At 43.8% G+C, this 18,003-nt stretch overlaps 3 protein-coding genes across 12 annotated transcripts in view; all 3 read right to left on the minus strand.

The window, feature by feature from the left end:
* RCBTB2 (RCC1 and BTB domain containing protein 2) overlaps positions 1–1,661 on the minus strand; it is a 30,167-nt gene extending 28,506 nt beyond the window's left edge. For 2 of the 8 annotated variants that reach the window (XR_014502613.1, XM_083402008.1), the window contains exons 1-2: positions 1,561–1,659; positions 331–396 (exon numbers count right to left, since the gene is read on the minus strand). The gene's annotated coding sequence lies outside the window, so the exon portion shown is untranslated. Of the gene's footprint in view, positions 1–330; positions 397–1,190; positions 1,514–1,560 lie in introns of those variants that run through there. The other 6 variants (XM_083402012.1, XM_083402011.1, XR_014502614.1 and 3 more) reach the window with 5 other exon arrangements.
* Positions 1,662–3,875: 2,214 nt separating this feature from the next.
* LOC310659351 (uncharacterized protein) lies at positions 3,876–11,620 on the minus strand. Of its 2 annotated transcripts, XR_014502772.1 has the most exons (3): positions 10,984–11,620; positions 5,939–7,188; positions 3,876–5,197 (listed from the first exon to the last, which is right to left on the minus strand). XR_014502772.1 is itself a non-coding variant. In XM_083402611.1 (2 exons), exon 2 carries the CDS (start codon positions 7,155–7,157, stop codon positions 6,093–6,095), a length of 1,065 nt encoding a protein of 354 aa, XP_083258737.1. In that variant the 5' UTR covers positions 7,158–7,188; positions 10,984–11,620; the 3' UTR covers positions 3,876–6,092. The 2 variants fall into 2 exon arrangements, 1 of the variants encoding a protein (XP_083258737.1); XM_083402611.1 differs by having other exon boundaries at positions 3,876–7,188.
* A 4,580-nt stretch (positions 11,621–16,200) lies between these two features.
* The window catches only part of PCNT (pericentrin), a 77,904-nt gene continuing 76,101 nt past the window's right edge, over positions 16,201–18,003 (minus strand). For both annotated transcript variants that reach the window (XR_014502312.1, XM_083400359.1), the window contains exons 40-41: positions 17,328–17,425; positions 16,201–16,638 (exon numbers count right to left, since the gene is read on the minus strand). Coding sequence is in view for 1 of the 2 variants with exons in the window: in XM_083400359.1 (XP_083256485.1) it covers positions 16,613–16,638; positions 17,328–17,425 (124 nt within the window). In the remaining variant the exon portion in view is untranslated. The remainder of the gene's footprint in view (positions 16,639–17,327; positions 17,426–18,003) is intronic.

Raw genomic sequence — 18,003 nt, forward strand, 5'->3', positions numbered from 1 at the left:
GCCTTTCTGTAATGGCCACATGTACTGTGGTGGCACCGGTGGTCCTTTGAGGAGCGGAGGACGGGGAGGTGGCTCATAGTCCTCTACAATAATTTTTGCATAATATTTTGTGTAATAAATGAATATAATAAATGTGTTTTAATGATATATTTTCAATTAAATATATTAATAATGTATATTCAATACTATTTATTGCAAACACTTTAATTTACAATATGGAAATTTAATTCAGTTCAGTTTGTGGCTCACAGGTTCTGTGTCACAGAACTCTTGCAGCCCACTTGGTCTGGGGTTGGACCACTCTGCTTTACTGTGAAGAACCAATCTTACCTTTTCAACATCAACAAGTCTTAGTTTAGCTCATTTAGAGATGAAAGTCTATGCCATTTCTGTAGCCTAGAAAAATAAGAGGAAGAGGTGATTAGGGCAATCTGTGAAGCTCTGTCTGACAACATCTCAAGATTAAAGCCACTATATGGGACATTTTCCCCATTATAGCTTTAACAATCCCCTGTGCATGTGGTTTTTGAAATGCTGCTTTTAAAGTCCATACAGGACTGTGGCTTTATGCAGCAAACATACTTCCAGTGTTCTCTCAACAAACGCTAATAAATCCACTCTGTGCACCGTCAGATAACTAATTGGCTGTAGTTCTTTAGTGCACAACCAGTGCCTCTCAGCAGATGCATGAACATCTTAAACAGTTCTGATGTTCATAGACATAATGAGCAGACCCATCAAAATTCCTCTCTATCCTGCCCAGAGCTCAGATTGGCTTACAGTTGACACAAACCAGCAATCTTAAGAACAAACAAAAGCTAAAATATATTCACCTACAATACCAACTTATAAAACTTATGCACATATAAAACACACCAATGCCAACATTGCATAAGAATAAAATAGTACAAATAAAATTTTAGATACAGCTTCTTTGTCCTGACTGCTGCGCATAGACAAAGCAATCTTGCAGAAATCTACAGTTATGCTTTGACTCTGTGCCTTATGGATAGCCCGACGGATAGCCAAGGCAGCTGCTGAAATTCTGTTCTTTTATTTTGTATCTGATCCAGGCCACATGGAAAAGCTGTCTGTGGAACCACGCCGGCTCCCTCGGCCTGGAAGCCAGAGTCGCCTCGGACTGGGCTTAAGCGTCCAGGGGGCCTTTACGTCCCCGTCCCCCCCGTAACCTCTGGAGAGCTTGTTGCCGGCAGGGGCTCCCCAGGAAGGCGGCGTGGCTGGTGCCTCCTTCTCCCCAACCGAGGGGCGCTTTTCCTGCCTGAATCCCGGCCGCCCGCCGAGCCCAGAGCCGGGGGAACAGGCCGGTCTGGCGCGGCGCCTCAGGCCGCCTTTCCCCGCGGAGCTGAGCGTCTGGCCGGCTTCCGAGCGCGGCATCCATCAAGGGCTCTCGGGGGATGGGACACTTCTGGGCCTGCTCCTGCTCCTGCCCGGGGGCGCCGGAAGGAAGGGACGCGGCCAGGGCGCCGCTGACCAGGCCGGGGGGCACCGCCGCCTGCGCGCCTCCCTCGCCCCGCAGAGGGACCACCCCCGCCTCCTCACCGTCCTCCCGCCGCTCCCTCCGCCGCCCGGCCTGCCTCGCCCTCGGGCGCCGGCCGCCTCCCTCCGCTCCGCCTCGGCCCCCAAGCCGGGCTCTTCCGCGGCGGCGCAGCTCTTTCCCCCGCCGGGCTCTGGGCCTCCGCGTCCCCTGGAAAGGGGCTCCTCTCTGGCGGCTCCGTCCGGCGGCCCCGGAGCCCCGTGTCCCGCCGGGGAGGAAGAGGAGGAGGAGGAAGAGGCGTCGATCGGGCTTGCAATTCTCTTTCCTCGACAAAGAAATTGCCACACTGTGGAAATTCAGGGTAGAAATAAATGTCTAGAGGATTTTCAACCTCAGGACTCTGAAGCTCATAAATTTATAATATAAAACCTAACCTTTTATGAACCAATAATAAAATAATTTCACAGTAATCCTTGTAAAGGTAGCCACGAAACATTCCAAAATGCACAGTAACCAAAAATGGGGAAAGTGGTGGCCATCTTCCAGGATAGAGGCCAAGAACTAAGCAAAACAATTGGCAACTTAGATATTTTAATTCAGCACATGTCTGAGGCTGCTTTGCTGTATTACAGAGAATATTAATTTATTGCTGTTGCTTAAAGGAAAATGCATTTTTGAGACCTAGGAAACTGTAAGTAAAGAATGTTAAACTTACTTTGCACTGTGTGGTCTTTTTTATTTTTTGAAAAAATGGTAAATGGGGTTCAGCTGCTTCATGCAGCTGAACAAAATAAATAAGACTTAATAGCATATTCCTAGGCTTTCTTAATCAGCCTAATGATGGGACTTCATACCCTGCTATTGGGGCTCTTGGTGTGTTAGTCCCACGCTTTGAAAACAGACACCAGCTGCCCCCCCCCACTTTGTTAAACCACACACAAGGGTCTCTAGAGGATTAAACATAATTAGTATGTTTAGTCTTGACTATGCTACCACCCAGTGGATTTGTAACTGGCTGACTGACCGGACCCAAAGGGTGCTCATCAATGGTTCCTCTTCATCCTGGAGAAGAGTGACTAGTGGGGTGCCACAGGGTTCTGTCTTGGGCCCGGTCTTATTCAACATCTTTATCAACGACTTGGATGATGGACTCAAGGGCATCCTGATCAAATTTGCAGATGACGCCAAACTGGGAGGGGTGGCTAACACCCCAGAGGACAGGATCACACTTCAAAATGACCTTGACAGATTAGAGAACTGGGCCAAAACAAACAAGATGAATTTTAACAGGGAGAAATGTAAAGTATTGCACTTGGGCAAAAAAAATGAGAGGCACAAATACAAGATGGGTGACACCTGGCTTGAGAGCAGTACATGTGAAAAGGATCTAGGAGTCTTGGTTGACCACAAACTTGACATGAGCCAACAGTGTGACGCGGCAGCTAAAAAAGCCAATGCAATTCTGGGCTGCATCAATAGGAGTATAGCATCTAGATCAAGGGAAGTAATAGTGCCACTGTATTCTGCTCTGGTCAGACCTCACCTGGAGTACTGTGTCCAGTTCTGGGCACCACAGTTCAAGAAGGACACTGACAAACTGGAACGTGTCCAGAGGAGGGCAACCAAAATGGTCAAAGGCCTGGAAGCGATGCCTTATGAGGAACGGCTAAGGGAGCTGGGCATGTTTAGCCTGGAGAAGAGGAGGTTAAGGGGTGATATGATAGCCATGTTCAAATATATAAAAGGATGTCACATAGAGGAGGGAGAAAGGTTGTTTTCTGCTGCTTCAGAGAAGCGGACACGGAGCAATGGATCCAAACTACAAGAAAGAAGATTCCACCTAAACATTAGGAAGAACTTCCTGACAGTAAGAGCAAGAGCTGTTTGACAGTGGAATTTGCTGCCAAGGAGTGTGGTGGAGTCTCCTTCTTTGGAGGTCTTTAAGCAGAGGCTTGACAACCATATGTCAGGAGTGCTCTGATGGTGTTTCCTGCTTGGCAGGGGGTTGGACTCGATGGCCCTTGTGGTCTCTTCCAACTCTATGATTCTATGATTCTAGTATACCCTCATACCAATTTCCATAATAAGAATTGATGACTTAGGTTATGGGTGGTTTGGCAGTCCTATACCTAGCATGCCTCTTTGGTTCATTTTCTAAGTAAAATCCGCAAATCACTGTCACTGGATAGTGACTCGGATGTTATTGGCAGGGAAATTCAGCTTCAATGGAAGGTAGAGAATAGGTGAAAATCATTTCTATACATGTGTAGGAGGAAGAAAAGGACAAAAGGTCTGGAATTTTTCATACCCCTGACCTGTTTTTGAATAAATGGCAACTCCCATTAGATGAATGTTGCAGGAAAAGAAAGCAATCAAGACCTGGTAAAGCCACTTTATTGTCCTCCTTCTTGGCACAGTAAACACCGTTGCGTAAATTACTGTACTTGCAGCTGCTGCCGCTGGAAAGATCTCACAAATTCTCTATCCGAAGCTGGTGCAACAGGGTTGGGTAGTTGGATTTAGATAAGGAAAGTAAAAGCTCAAGGGTGGAAATACAAACAAAGTCTCTGAAATTTGATACCAATTTATTGAAGGGATAAAACGGTTCTTGCACCTGCATCTCAACCATCTTAATGATTCCCTGTACGGACATCGAGAGGAGATACTTTTGAATTGTGCCCTGAAACTAGTTAATTAGTGGCATTTTGATTCAGATTGTTGTTAAACCAAAAAAGTACAGAACTAGCTTCCTATTGTTATTTATTTGTAATATTCCTCACCAACCCATCACATCAGGTCCCAAAGCAGGCTACAGAAGTTCAGCATCCAGTCATAAAAACAGAAAAAGCCTATTGCGATTAAAAAAACACGTGAAACTATTCCAAATGTACGAGAGCAGTAAAAATTCAGCCAAAGAGATTTTATTATTATTTATTGCATTTATATACCACCTTCATCTTCTAAGGATCTCAAGGTATTACACAACGGTTCTCCTCCTCGGCTCCTCCCCATTTCACCCTTACAACAACCCTGTGAGGCTGGTTAGGCTAAGAGATGAGGACTGAGTGGTCCAAGGCCCCCCAGTTAGCTTCACGGCTGAGTGGGGATTCGAACCTTGCGCTTCCAGGTCCTAGTCCAACACTTGATGACCGTTACGCCACACTGGATCCCACCAAACAAAATGCCTTAACTGTCAAAGGCTAAGATGAAGGGGTCTGTCTTCAGCGTGTGGCAAAAACTCAGGTGCAAGGTGCATTTCTGGGGGGATGGAGTCCCATAATTTAGGGGCTGCCACAAAGAAAGGACCCTATTCTCTGCACTTCCAAGGGCAGCAGAACTACAAAGAGATGGTTGATCTGCTGATCTTTAGTATGCAAGAAGGTCAGTAGGGAAGGAGGCTGTTTTTCAGATATTTGGGGCCTAAGTTATTAACGGCATTAAATACTAATGTGCTCACGAATCCCTCGTGCTTGTTCATCTCACAATCCCATCTCATTTCCACTTTAAGCTACAGTGTTTCATTTTAAACTGAATGAAAATTAGTATTCAAATATATAAAAATCAGAACTGCACAACTTTTAAATAAGTATTTAATCTGCGTGTACATATAATTTCTACTGGAAGAGCCTCAGCACACAAATGGTTCTACTGATCTGTTCCTCAACATGACAAATTTCCCTCATGGAATAGATGACTGCTCAACTGAAAGCACAAAGAGGACAAAAAAAGATAAGTTTCACAAACAATGGTTCTGCTTTATCGTCTATGCAGATAATCAAGATTCCAGTTTAACTCTGCTAAATATTTGTGGGATAAAATATAGCTAAATTACATGTCCTAAATAAATCTAGGACATTAATAATTGATGGCTCTGGAGGCAACTTAGTCATCATATGGTGTTATATTGTGTTGTTACTGTATTGTGGAAAAATATATATAAAATATATTTTTAAAAAAGAATGTACCTGCATTTATCTTAAAATATACATGTTAATGCATTTTGGTAATTTTTAATGTCAAGAAAAATTAAAGGAGGTGTGAAATCTGAATCTGGACTGTATTGCAATCAGGATATTAGGTTCCTTTGCTTAAAAATGCACATCAAGCAGAATTCTCCTCCATCTGTAACCAAGAGATCATGCAAAATATGTTAGCATCCACGAGAATAACATACGCCAGGCACTGGAATATGAAAAGTCTCTTTAAGGGAAGAGATTTAACACATCTAGTTAAACACGCCTAGTTTCTCTACGCCCAACTTCTGTTACGGAAAGGAGTCCAGGATCATAGCATTGTAGAGATGGAAGGGACCCCGAGGGTCATTTTTCCAATGGAGGAAGCAGGATGGGACCAAATATAATTAGCACACTTTCATTTTTATATAGTAACCTGGGATTGCTACAGAAGTTTTGTCTGTTATAGTAGACATTCATAGCTACATACCTACATTTTCTGCTCCTTCTTTTAATGGTGAACTATGCTTTGGAAATAATCATTAAAAACTTCTTGCAAGGAAAGAGAGACTGCAAAATCTGAATGGATTTACTAAATCTCATAACTCAAAGTAGATGAAAAGGTTCTCTCAAGGTGTGCTGCTTCAGTTATGAACATCATAGGAGACTTTGCTGTCCTCACTCCAGTGCTTGCCTGTCCTCTTCTTTCTGTTCCTTTCAGCCATGACAATGGCAGCTACCACAGTGACAAAGACTGTGAAAGTTATGACAAGAACCGTCACCGTTTCTGCAATGCACAGCTGGGTGTCCACAGATGACAGAGGGCGGTTTCTCAGGATATGGGGCTCCATGCATGTCACATTGTGATAGTCATCTAGGATCAGCCTTCTGACACTGTGCAGTTTAGCAAAAACCCTCTGAAGGTCACAGTCACAAAACCATGGATTGTCCGAGAGCAAGATGTGAGTTCCAGAGGTCTGGAGAGATAATAATGTCTTGAATCGAATATGTTCAATTTGGTTGTGCACCAGGTTAAGTATTGTGAGGCTGCTTAAAGAAGTAAAGACGCCAGGGCCAATGGTTTTGATTCTGTTGCCCTCCAAGTTCAAAACTTCTAAGTGTTGCAGCATAGAAAAATCTCCATTGCTGAGGTTATGAAGGTGATTATTCTGAAGGCAAAGTTGCCTCAAGCAGGTGAGACTGCGAAACGCACCCGTTTCTATCAATGATATATTATTATTTTGCAAATTGAGCTTCTGAAGATTTTCAAAGTGCTTGAAGTTCTTGTACTGTAGCTCCTGCAGCCTATTGTAGGCCAAAGTGAGTTCGTAGAGAGTAGCGAGACCCAATGAAAAACTGTTTCCAAGAAAGGAGATCTCATTTCTACCAATATCAAGCTTATGGAGTCTCTCCAGGGAGATGAATGCTCTCTCTTCAACTCTCCTGATGTAGTTGTCACTCAGAAGGAGAACCCGTAACTTCCACAGGGATCTGAGACCTTTGCTTGGAACAGAATGCAACTGACTGTTTGACAGATCCAAGTGTTCTGTCTCCGGAGGGAAAATGAGATCGGATCTGACAGTGACTCCTGAACAGTTCACAAACATTGCCCCTTCTGTGCAGAAGCAGATTTTATGGCATGGGTTATGGGTTTCAGAGACACCAAAGGAGAGGGGAATCCAGAGGCAGATTAAGTAATGAAAATACATCTTCAGTCTTGTTCTGTATGTTCTTTAGTTCCTGTTGTACAACAGAAATATTTTTTTAAACCACATTTTAGAAAAATACCTAGAATTCTTGGTATATGATAGAAACACAATGAATGATTAACCTTGAAAACTTAATTTAGGAATGACACAAGTGAGAAAAGGTTGGCTTTCTGGTTTGTACACACACTAGAGCTTCAGCCATGACCCTGCCTGACTCTTTAAGTCCAGTTACCATCTCTCTTCTCAGATTCTCATGTGATGAAATCATTGAGTCTAACACATAACTTTCTGACTGTGTACTTGTTGGAAGATATAAAGCCACTTCATTCCATGCATAATTTTCATGCTACGATAAAAAGAAAGTAAAAACATTTGACTAAATTTGAAACTGGAGGTGGCTAACCTGTGGCCCTTCAGATATTGTTGAAGTACAACTCCTATCATCCCTGACCAGACTGTGTGGGCAGAGGACAACTCAGCAACATCTGAAGGGGCAAAGGCTCAGGTATCTCTGTTTCAAATAACACCTGGTTTGGAAGTAGTGGCAAATGATGATTTAGGCAAAAGAGGAAGTGATGGAGTGTGTGAACCTGATGCTCATGCAGGTAAAGGTAAAAGTAAAGGACCCCTGGATGGCTAAGTCCAGTCAAAGGCGACTATGGGGCTGCAGCACTCATCTTGCTTTCAGGCCAAAGAAGCCGGGCACAGGCAGCTTTCTGGGTCGTGTGGCCAGCATGACTAAACTGCTTCTGTTGCAACAGAACACCATGACAGAAACCAGTGCGCACAGAAACATTGCTTACCTTCCCGCTACAGCGATACCTATTTATCTACATGCACTGGTATGCTTTTTAACTGCTAGGTTGTGGCAGAAGCTGGAACAGAGCAGCAGGAGCTCACCCCATCAAGCAGACTTGAACTGCTGACCTTGCAATCAGGAAGCCTTCCTTGGAGGTTTTTAAGCAGAGGTTGGATGGCCATCTGTTATGAGTGCTTTAGCTGAGATTCCTGCATTGCAGGGGGTTGGACTAGATGACCCTTGGGTCCCTTCCAACTCTAAGGTTCTATGATTCTAAGCCCAAGAGGCTCAGTGGTTTAGACCACAGTGCCACCCGTGTCCACACATGTAACAGCAAATAACAGTTTAGTGTGATGTCCTAACTCAGCTCAACATTTTCTATGAACATTCAGAGTGATTTGCATATCCTGTTCTGGCCTTTTAGGCAAGGAAGACAAATAATAAAAATGGCCTTCCTAATCAATAGCAGATTTATATTCACAGAAATTTATGAACCCTCACATTTTACTGAATGAGTACATATTTGTTCAACAAATTTCCACATAAAAAAAATTAAGGCATACCCGCCAACATTTCTCTGATAGGGAAATAGGGAAGTTCTATTCCATAATAATAATTTTACTATTTATACCCCACACATCTTACTGGGTTACCCCAGCCACTCTGGGCAGCTTCCAACATATATAAAAGCATAATAAAACATTAAACGTTTAAAAAACCTTTCCTATACAGCACTGCCTTCAGATGGCTTGGGGGATGGATAATTCCATACCCTCCAAATTTTATCCAATGAAAACAGGGACATCCTAAGGGAAAGTGGGACATTTTGGAATCAAAGAAACTGGGGCGGCTTCTCTAAATCAAGGATGTCCCTGGAAAATAGGGACACTTGGAGGGTCTGTAAAGAGTGGGACCCAATTATCATTCTGCCAATGCAAGGATTTCTGCTTGCTCAGCGAAACATTCTCCCTCCCTTCCCCCACATGTTCCCTAAACCTGTTCTGGGTGTTTCCCCAGCCCTTGGGAGCAAGAGCACAGACTTCCCCCCACAACTGAGGGGGCTGGCGCCTTGCAACATACTGACATCACTCATGCTTGCACACGAGACGCGCACACACCACGTGGCGTGCAAGAGTCACGCAAGCACACCATGTGGTGTGCATGCACAAGGTGCACGTGGTTGCCACAGAATTTTGACCCCCCCCCCCGGCTTCCCCTACACGGAGTCCCTGCTCGAGAGTAGATTAGGGGAGGGTGTACAGCACAAAGGAAGCAGAGGGAGAACTCAAGTTCTCTTGCATAAGCAGACATCCTAGCACTCCCCAAACCATTTAAAACAATCAAACTGAAAATGTGCTTTATCCCAAGACCATGGGTCTTATATAAAGCAGATACGTATCTGAGAGCAGCCTGGCTGTGTGATTATTCACTTGTGGCGACACGGAGGCACCCTTTTCTCTGATGGCACCACGGTTGTGCAATGCACCCCTGCGGAAATTCACGAGGCCTCACCTGTTCCCACATTTTGATAACTTTTGAAGGCACACTCGTTTGCGCAAGCATTTCCTTGATTTCGTGACCTGTCATCTGTTTCAGTTGCGATGTTGTTCTAATGGGATTGTTTTATTGCATATTTTTTGTTGTTGACGTTTGTATTTTAAGGTTTGTGTAACTGGTTTTTATATGGCTTAGAAGCTTATTTTGGAATTAAACTGTTGTAATAAACAGTGATGATGAGGATGTAGCTTAAAAGGATGAATGATCCACCGTAAGAGAGAAAGCCAGTGGGGGATAATGTGTAGAGTTTTGGATTTTGAACAGTGAGATCAGGGTTCAAATCCATGCGTCATGTATGGAGCTCACTGGATGGCCCAGCCAACACCATCTTCTTCAAGCCCCATAAAAGATCACTGAAAATTAAACCAAGTTGCAGCATAAATGGAGTTTAATACCATTGTTTAAACATATTTACAATCCCACTGAAGTGGATGGGGTCTTATTTCTAAAACGACAAGTTGTTTAAATCTTGCTGTTCCATGCAATTATGTTTCTTGCTATTGACAGCCATGGTGGGCATTTTCCAGACTTTCTGGAAATATTATTGTTATGCTACTGTGAAACTTATTTGGTTAGAAATGTACTGGTTAAATGTAAGTGAATTCTGGAATACTTGAAAGCAAAACTGCAGAGCACATTTCAAAGTTTTCTGATTGTAAAGTAATTTACAAATGCTTCTCACTCTTATTTCTGCTGCCTCACACCATAAAGATCAAGGCTGCAATTCCATGCACACGTATCTGGAAGTCCCATTGACCCTAGTGGGATTTACTTCTGAGTAAACGTCTGAGCTGCATGGCTATTAATCTGATTTCCCAAACTCTCATTGCTCCAGTTCTTTAGAAAAAGTGACATATATATTTGTTTTATACATTCTGTGAAAGCAATAGCTCCATGTACCCTTTCAACTGTAGAATACCCTTTTGGTGCACTCTCTTATTTACAACAACAATAAAAGCAACAACCATGCTACTGCAGATTATAATGCCACCCTTTTACATGGCTAGGGTTAGGGTTAGGGAACTTTGGTACTGACAGCTGCTTCAAAATAAATTTAATATATCTGCAGTCAACTTTAGAAAATGAGGGCTGTCACTGCCAAGACCACAGGCCCCACCTGAGAGTGGCAGGAGGGGGAGGAATGTAATAAAACTGCAAGTTCTTTAGGCATGTGTTTCTTACTATATAAAACTCAGTGAGAGTAGACAGTAGTTGCAATAATGTCTGCAAGTGTCCTTAAAAGTCAAAATATTTCCCAGTTGGCCAAAACCATAATATCAATGTTGAACACAAGAAACTCTTCACAAAGCAGAAACAAATATGTATGTTGATTCTTTAAAATGTTTTAGTAACTACTAACTGCACCAGCGCAGGTGAAAATATCTGTTATCTGAAGGAACAATCATGTGTGTGTTTTTATCTAATTGCCTGTATGTGCCTTTCAGCAACATTCGCTCAGGTCATCCTTACCTTTCCTGCAGCCCAATGCTCTTGCCAGGGTTCCTCCTTCAAATGTCCTTTGGACATGGATAGTGGCAGATGGAAAAGTACGGAGATGAAAGGGTTGGCTGTCAATGTGCTGAGAAAGACAGGTTGAAAGCTTCATGCAAGGCAGAAGGATAGGGAGCGAGAAAGCATTAATAATGGAAGCAGTAGCAAAATTATGCTGGCCACCTGCTTATAGCTGCAGTCACTTTGGAAGAGTGTTGAGATCTGAAATGTGTATAAAGAGGCACATTTGGGTCAAACTATAGTGTGACATCTAGCTTTTAAGGAACTGGAGTACAGAAAAAGCAGAGGTGAACCTGCATACATATATTGGCATACGTACTGGGGATTCTTGGTTGCGACTCTTTGTACTTACGGTACTCAAATGGGTATATTGATGTAAAAGATTAGCTGTTAAATTTGTATAAGCTACAGTTTCTGAGATAGAAAAGAATTGCACGTGGGCTTAAATTTAGGGTTTTTGTTCTTACAGATGTATCTTTGCTTATACTATTCATGCTTTGCAGGTGGGATTCAGGACTAAAAACATTTAATCTTGGCTACACAGAAGTAATAAGATGCCACAGGATGGTAGCAATACTGCTTGTAAGCATTTCTGACTGTTCCCCCCCCCCCCAACTCTTTTCAATACAGTATTGGCTTTTAGAAAGTGAACCTATGAACAGGGACTGCCTTGTGTTGTATATGAAGGATGAGGAGGAGTCCTTCTTCATAACTCTGTGAATAGAAATAAGACACAATCCAGTGTTGCCAAGGCCCTAACCCTTTGCAGGGTTCTTGCTCCTGCTCCTTGATCTCTCACTGGCATTTGATACCATCAACCAGGGCTTCCTCCTGGTCTGCCTCGAGGAAATGGGGATTGGGGCACCATATTAGAGTGGTTCCAAGCCTACCTTCATGACTGAGTGCAGCCATGGGGAGTGCCTTTCAGCCCCCTGGCTGCTACGATGTGGGGTGCTGCAGGGGACTATCTTATCTCCTATTTAATACCTATATGTAGCCGTTGGGAGTGGTCATTACAGGCACGCCATCTCCAGGGGACCCAAGCACCCACAAAAAAATCATTGGTGGTGGGAGGCCGCCTCCTCTGTGGCCGTGCTGCGTCTTCCCACCACCTTCACAGAGCTGGGGGGGAGGGGAGGCTGCAGCCAAGCACCACCTTACCTCTGGTGCTCTGCGCCATGGCAGGACAGGGCGTGCCGGGCAACCACAATGTGGGGCCCAAGCTGGCTCACCTGGGTCATTAAGAGTTGGGGGGGGGGGCAAGGTGCTATCAGTATGCTGCTGACAATCTGCTCTGTGGGCGAGTTGCTCCTGCGCCTGAGAAATTGGTCAGTTGCCAACCTTGGATGGGGTTGCACTCACTCTAAAGGAGAAGGCTCACAGTCTGGGGGTGCTTCTGGGTCCAACACTGTCTATGGAGGCTGTGGGAGCCTTAGTGGCCCGACGTGCTTTTGAGCAACTGTGGCTGGTTTGGCAGCTATGGCCACTCCAGGACTGAGAGAGCCTGGCCACAGTTCTTCCATGAAGACTGAATTACTGCAAGGTGCTCCATGTGGGACTTCCCTTGCGCTTGATCCAGAGGCTGCAGTGAGTGCAGAACACTTCAGCACAATGCTGACAGGAGGCCTTGTCTGCATGTAACACCTGTGCTCAGAGATCTGTACAGGTAGCCAATCTGCCCCCAGGCTGAGTTCAAGGTGCTACTGTTAGTATGCAAAGCCCTTAGCAACTAGGGACCCATTTACCTATGAGAATGCCTTAAGTCACATGCGCTAACTGGAACTGGCACTGCAACAGTGTCACATGATGATACCTGTTCTGCCTTTGTAAGGACACGTTTAGTGTGGCAGCAACTGCACTTTGGAACTCCCTGCCTCTCGAGATCAGGTGGGAGAGACTACACTGTACTCCTCTCATTGGCAGCTGGAAACACTCCTGTTTAGACAAGGCTACCCAGATGCTTAGAAAGTTGAAGTAATTTTATTCTGTTTTAATATTCTAACTTTTGTATGTTTTAAATCAGGGCTGTAATTTCTTTGATTTTACTGTTGTTTAAACTGCTTTGAGGTCCGTCCGTCCCCAATCAATGTGTATAAATTTTGTGAAATAAATAAAATGTGTTCAAAATGATCTGTTAACACATATGAAAGGATGACAGAATGTCTTTTTATAGATATAAATGCACAGCCTATGTCCCAGAGAGGGTGGGAGACACACAGAAATCCATAGGGATGATGTTACCACAGTTCAAAATATCCGGTACTGAATGATGCTGCATAAAGTTGGGAAACTGCACTGGGAAATCTCAAAGCAAATCTTAGATATCAAGGAGCCATAAGTCAACAGAGCCACCATCAGTTCTCCAATCAGAAGCTAATGGCGTCAAGGAATAAGATACCCTCCTCTCCGCTGGTTGACTCCCTCCATGCACTTGGCAGTGAGGCTTCCCACTCTGCTTTTCTTGCGCACCCCACCCCACCCCTTTAATGCTCACCCAAACCCTTTTACAACCCCCCCTCTCCATTGTCCAAAGGAGAAAGGCAGGGGAGATTGCAAAAGGCTTAGATCTCCCCGTGCTGCTGCTGGCAAATTAGGATGGAGAGTCGGTCTAGCAGAAATAGGAGCTTGAGAAGGAGGAAGGAGGCCAGGGCAGAAGGCGACTGTAGCAGCAGCAGCAGCAGCAGCTGAGCACTAGACCGGCACACCGCTGCTCCTGCCCACTTCATATGGAAGATCATATGCAGCGATCCCCTGTGGGGGGAGTCCAGCAACCGCTGGAGGGCTACAGGTTCCTCATCATTGCCATAGTCCTTTGGCTCCTCTATTGTAGTATCCTGTAGTCAACAGATATTCAATTAATATATAATTGAATCTAAATCATTTTAAACAAAAGGTTTTAGATTATTTCACCTAAAGTATCTGAAATATGAAATCTAGTAAGGGTGAATAAATTGATGGTAGTATCAGGAAAAATAATTACTTACCTTTTCTTGCACAATGCATAAATATTCAGCTTCATCAGGAATCTCATCCAACTGAGGAAGTTGCCTCCGCCCCGCCCCCACCCCCGCAAAACAGCCTGTAATTCCTAAAGCTTGAATCTGACATCCAGATTAAATTGAAATCCGCTCTCTGTGAGGATTAAATGATGCCCAAGTGCCTCTAACAGTGTTCACATTTTTCAAAAAGATAATGTCCTGGCATTAAATCTCAGTGTTACATTTATGAGGATGTAGCTCCCATCCCTTCCCAGACACATGGACCAGGTGTTTGTCTTTGCTGGCCTTTGCTCCTTGACCGAATACCTGCATTTGCATACTTGCTTGAGGCCAAGCTCTCCTCAGTCACTTTTAATATGGAAGCCTTCTGCCTGTGATCATGGGGGTAGTACAGCCATCATAACTAGGAGCCACACATAACCTCATCGGCCATTAATTTGACACTTCAAGCCATCCAAGTTGGTGGCCATAACTGCATCTTATGACAGTGAACCTCTTTGTTTACCTTGTCTGCCCAACTTATCTGAATGACCTTGGGTTCTAGTATTATTTGGGGAGTTCAAGTTTATGCACCTCTATCATTCACCTCTTACACACTTTTTGTCTAAAATAAGCTAAATAGCCCAAACATTGTATCCCCTCCTCATATGCAGGGCTTGATTCAGTTCCTTGGCCATTTTGCGGGCAGGCCCCTTTTTTTACAAGAATAGACTCCTAAAAAAGAAGAAGAGTATTCCCACCTTGTATATGGTGGGGATCTCTGGTCCCGATAACAACATCACAAATGTTGAGACTGGGACTCCTGGGAGGAATCTCTATGTCCTCCTCTCTTGTCAGATAACCATTGTGAAGAACCTCTAGACATTACTGATGCCCTCAAGCCCCTTGGCAAGCTGGTCTGATTGGGGGGGGGGGGATGGTATCCAGGCCTTCAATGAAGGACCTCTGAGGTGAGGTCAATAATATCCTTGTCCAACACTGATCAAACATCTGGAGCTCTGGGTTCAAGGATAAGTGCCAGTGATACCAAATCCATAGATGGGTGAGGAGAAAGACAACTTTTCCACGATTGGCATCAAAGGTGTGAGAGGAGTTGTGCACAATACACAAGTACTGCCAGTACTGGTCCAATGCAGGCAGAGTGAGCTTGGGTAGGAATCTTGTCTTGTCCTTGTGCTTCTTGTCTTCAAACCTTCAGGGTCAGAAGAAGCAGGACACTTCAAACGTCAAAACTTCTTCGTTTTTTATTCCAAGGTGGCAGCAGACTCCCCGCAGGCCAGCCAGGATGGCCCCACAGGCTCAGGATGCCCAATAATGGCAAAGGTCTCCCAAGAGAAATCCTCTTCCATGATAAAGGCCCAGGACCACACTGTGAGGCTCTCTCATCAGATCACGAAAGACAAAAAACTGCAGTTTGATTGATATACTTAAGTCCAGTAGCACCGGCAGTTATATTGCACTCTGTGCATGCCAAGGGCTTTCCTTCCCTTGTACCATGTAGGCAACTTCATTTCTCCTCAGCAATGGGGGGGGGGGGGGAGGAGGCATTCTGGGTTGTACCCAACTAATGTCTACTCAGATTAATGCTCCTGTTCGCCATGCCTATTAATTTCACTAGGTCTACTCTGAGTATGACTGTCACTGGGACACAACTCTCTGTGTATGTCCAGAGGTTTCCTTCCCTTGTACTATCCAGAAAACCTCATGGCCTCATAGATATTTTCTTTTGCCAAGGCACTCTGAGTATGCTTAGAGGCTGTCTGCTCCATTGCCATGCATGGCTAATTACTGGCTGCAATCTATATATTACTGCAAGGCATCCCTGCCCTGGCACCAGGCAGACTGGAAACACCAGAGAGTTTGATTTACTGAAAGAGAAGTGCAGGGGGCGGAAGGGCACTCCAGGCTTCCAGCTATATCAGTTAATACCATGGAAGGCACTGCGGTTTCTCAAAAGGGCAACAAACAAAATGGATGCATCTCAAATCTGTTAATCAGATAAGATGATTCTTGATTGGGAAAGCTTACAGTGACTTCAACATCGGGAGAGATTCTGTTAGTGGAACATACTAGCTGACTCTCAGAGTCCCTTCCAACTCTACAATTCTAAGATTATATGCAGTTTCATATATAATACACTGAAATTATAAAGATGAAAGAAACACAAACACAATAGTTCTAAGTAAGGATTTAGAAGGGTTTTTTTAATAATGGTTTGTGAGAAATCCAACTGAATTATTTTTGAATTTTAGTAAAAAGAAGCACGGACAGAGACATTATGGCACTTGTCTTAATAATAACACAGCATGGCACATTCAGTTGTCAACTTCCTAATAAATCCAAATAAAAAACCGTGAAGCATTACTTCCTCCCGAAAGACCCAAAGTGCACTAAAATTTATAAAAAAATACTTTGTATAAAAACATGATGCAAAATTACAGCAAACACAGGCACTTTTATTCAACTGAACAAAAGTGTTGACAGATTCTGTACATGCAGACGTGTTGCTTGCGCAAGGTGTTCACTGGGGAAGAAAGCAATAGCTGAAAGTTTCTGTAGTTCATGTCAAAGATGTGATCTCAATACTTTCAAAGTTTCTCTTGTCGAGATTGTCCTAAATTAACACAAATTCAAGTTAATTCAAACACCACTTTAAATCATATAGTTAAACTAAGCTATGGTGCTGGTACGAGCTGCTGAAACTGTGGACACTTCGCTCCACCCTCCCTCCCAGCTAAGTTTAAAGGATCTAAAATATAAATATAAAACTACACAAGAGCAAGTTAGACATGCAGAGGCAGCCCTCTCAATAGGGAGTGAGGCAGCTGCTTCAGAACAGGGAGCAGTGGAAGTGCTGTAAGGCAGGGGCAGCATTTGATCTGCCCCAAACTAGCCTGCTGGCCTCAGGTATAGTGGAAGATGCTGTCATGTTTATAGCATTGAACACCTAATCCATTAAAAAAAAAAAAAATAGAATGGTGAGACACTACTTGATCTTTTGTCTCAGGCAGCAATGTTTTGAGCTAGCGCTGTGGACACGCGCAATGCAATATGATGCACATTTAACTCTGAAGTAAGGTTTACTGAGTTTAGGTTGGCTTACTCCCAAATAAGTGCGTAGCATTTCAGCCTCTCTCTTTTTAAAGTTATACATTTTCATTTCCTGTTTGAAAGTATTTTGGGCCATCTCTGTTTATTTTTTTGACATGGCAACAAAAAAAGGCTGCCTCCATGTGGGTTGCTGGGCATGCTTTAAGACTGAAAGGCAAATGCATGCCTCAGAATTCATCAAAACTACCTTACCTGGCATAATAATTCCCAGTCTCTGCTGAATGGCCTCCAGGTGAGCAATATATTCAGTTAATGAATGTTCAGGATCTTTAGATGAAGCTGAAGAAGTGCTGTAAGGACATAAATATAAAAATAATTAAGCCTCCCCAATACACAAAATTCTCAGTACATAAAGTAGCCAAACACACTGACATAAGCATGAAGGGCAAAACATAGTACAAACAGACTTGGGAGGCCCTGACTATCACACCCCCTCCATGTGAAGCCCGGGGGGGGGGCGGGGGGGCGCAAGCCTGTTTGGAAGTTTGGAGCCTGTTTAAGGAGATCCTGGTTTTCATGCTAAAAAGTAAATGCAGCTATATTCAGTTCAAACTTCCTTGTCTGACCAACAGACTAGATTTTTTTTAAACCATGAAGTGTAGCAATAATTGGAAGAAGTGCAGATATTAAACGTTGTTTGCAACGAATATGCCACCGAAAAACAGAAATAGGTACAACTCTAAATATAAAAGGGAGCTGAGCAGTATATTCACAGCTTTGGATTGGCCCCTTGTGGTCTTCCAGGTGCCTTTGGATCACAACCCCCATCATTTCTAACCATCAGCCATGCCGCAACAGTTGGAGGACCACAAATTCCCTGCTTCTGTCATAAATCATTCAAGCCTTAAATGCAGTTTTTATTTATAGA

This window comes from Podarcis tiliguerta (genome assembly GCF_965153285.1).
Source record: "Podarcis tiliguerta genome assembly, chromosome: 1".
Lineage (NCBI taxonomy): Eukaryota > Metazoa > Chordata > Lepidosauria > Squamata > Lacertidae > Podarcis > Podarcis tiliguerta.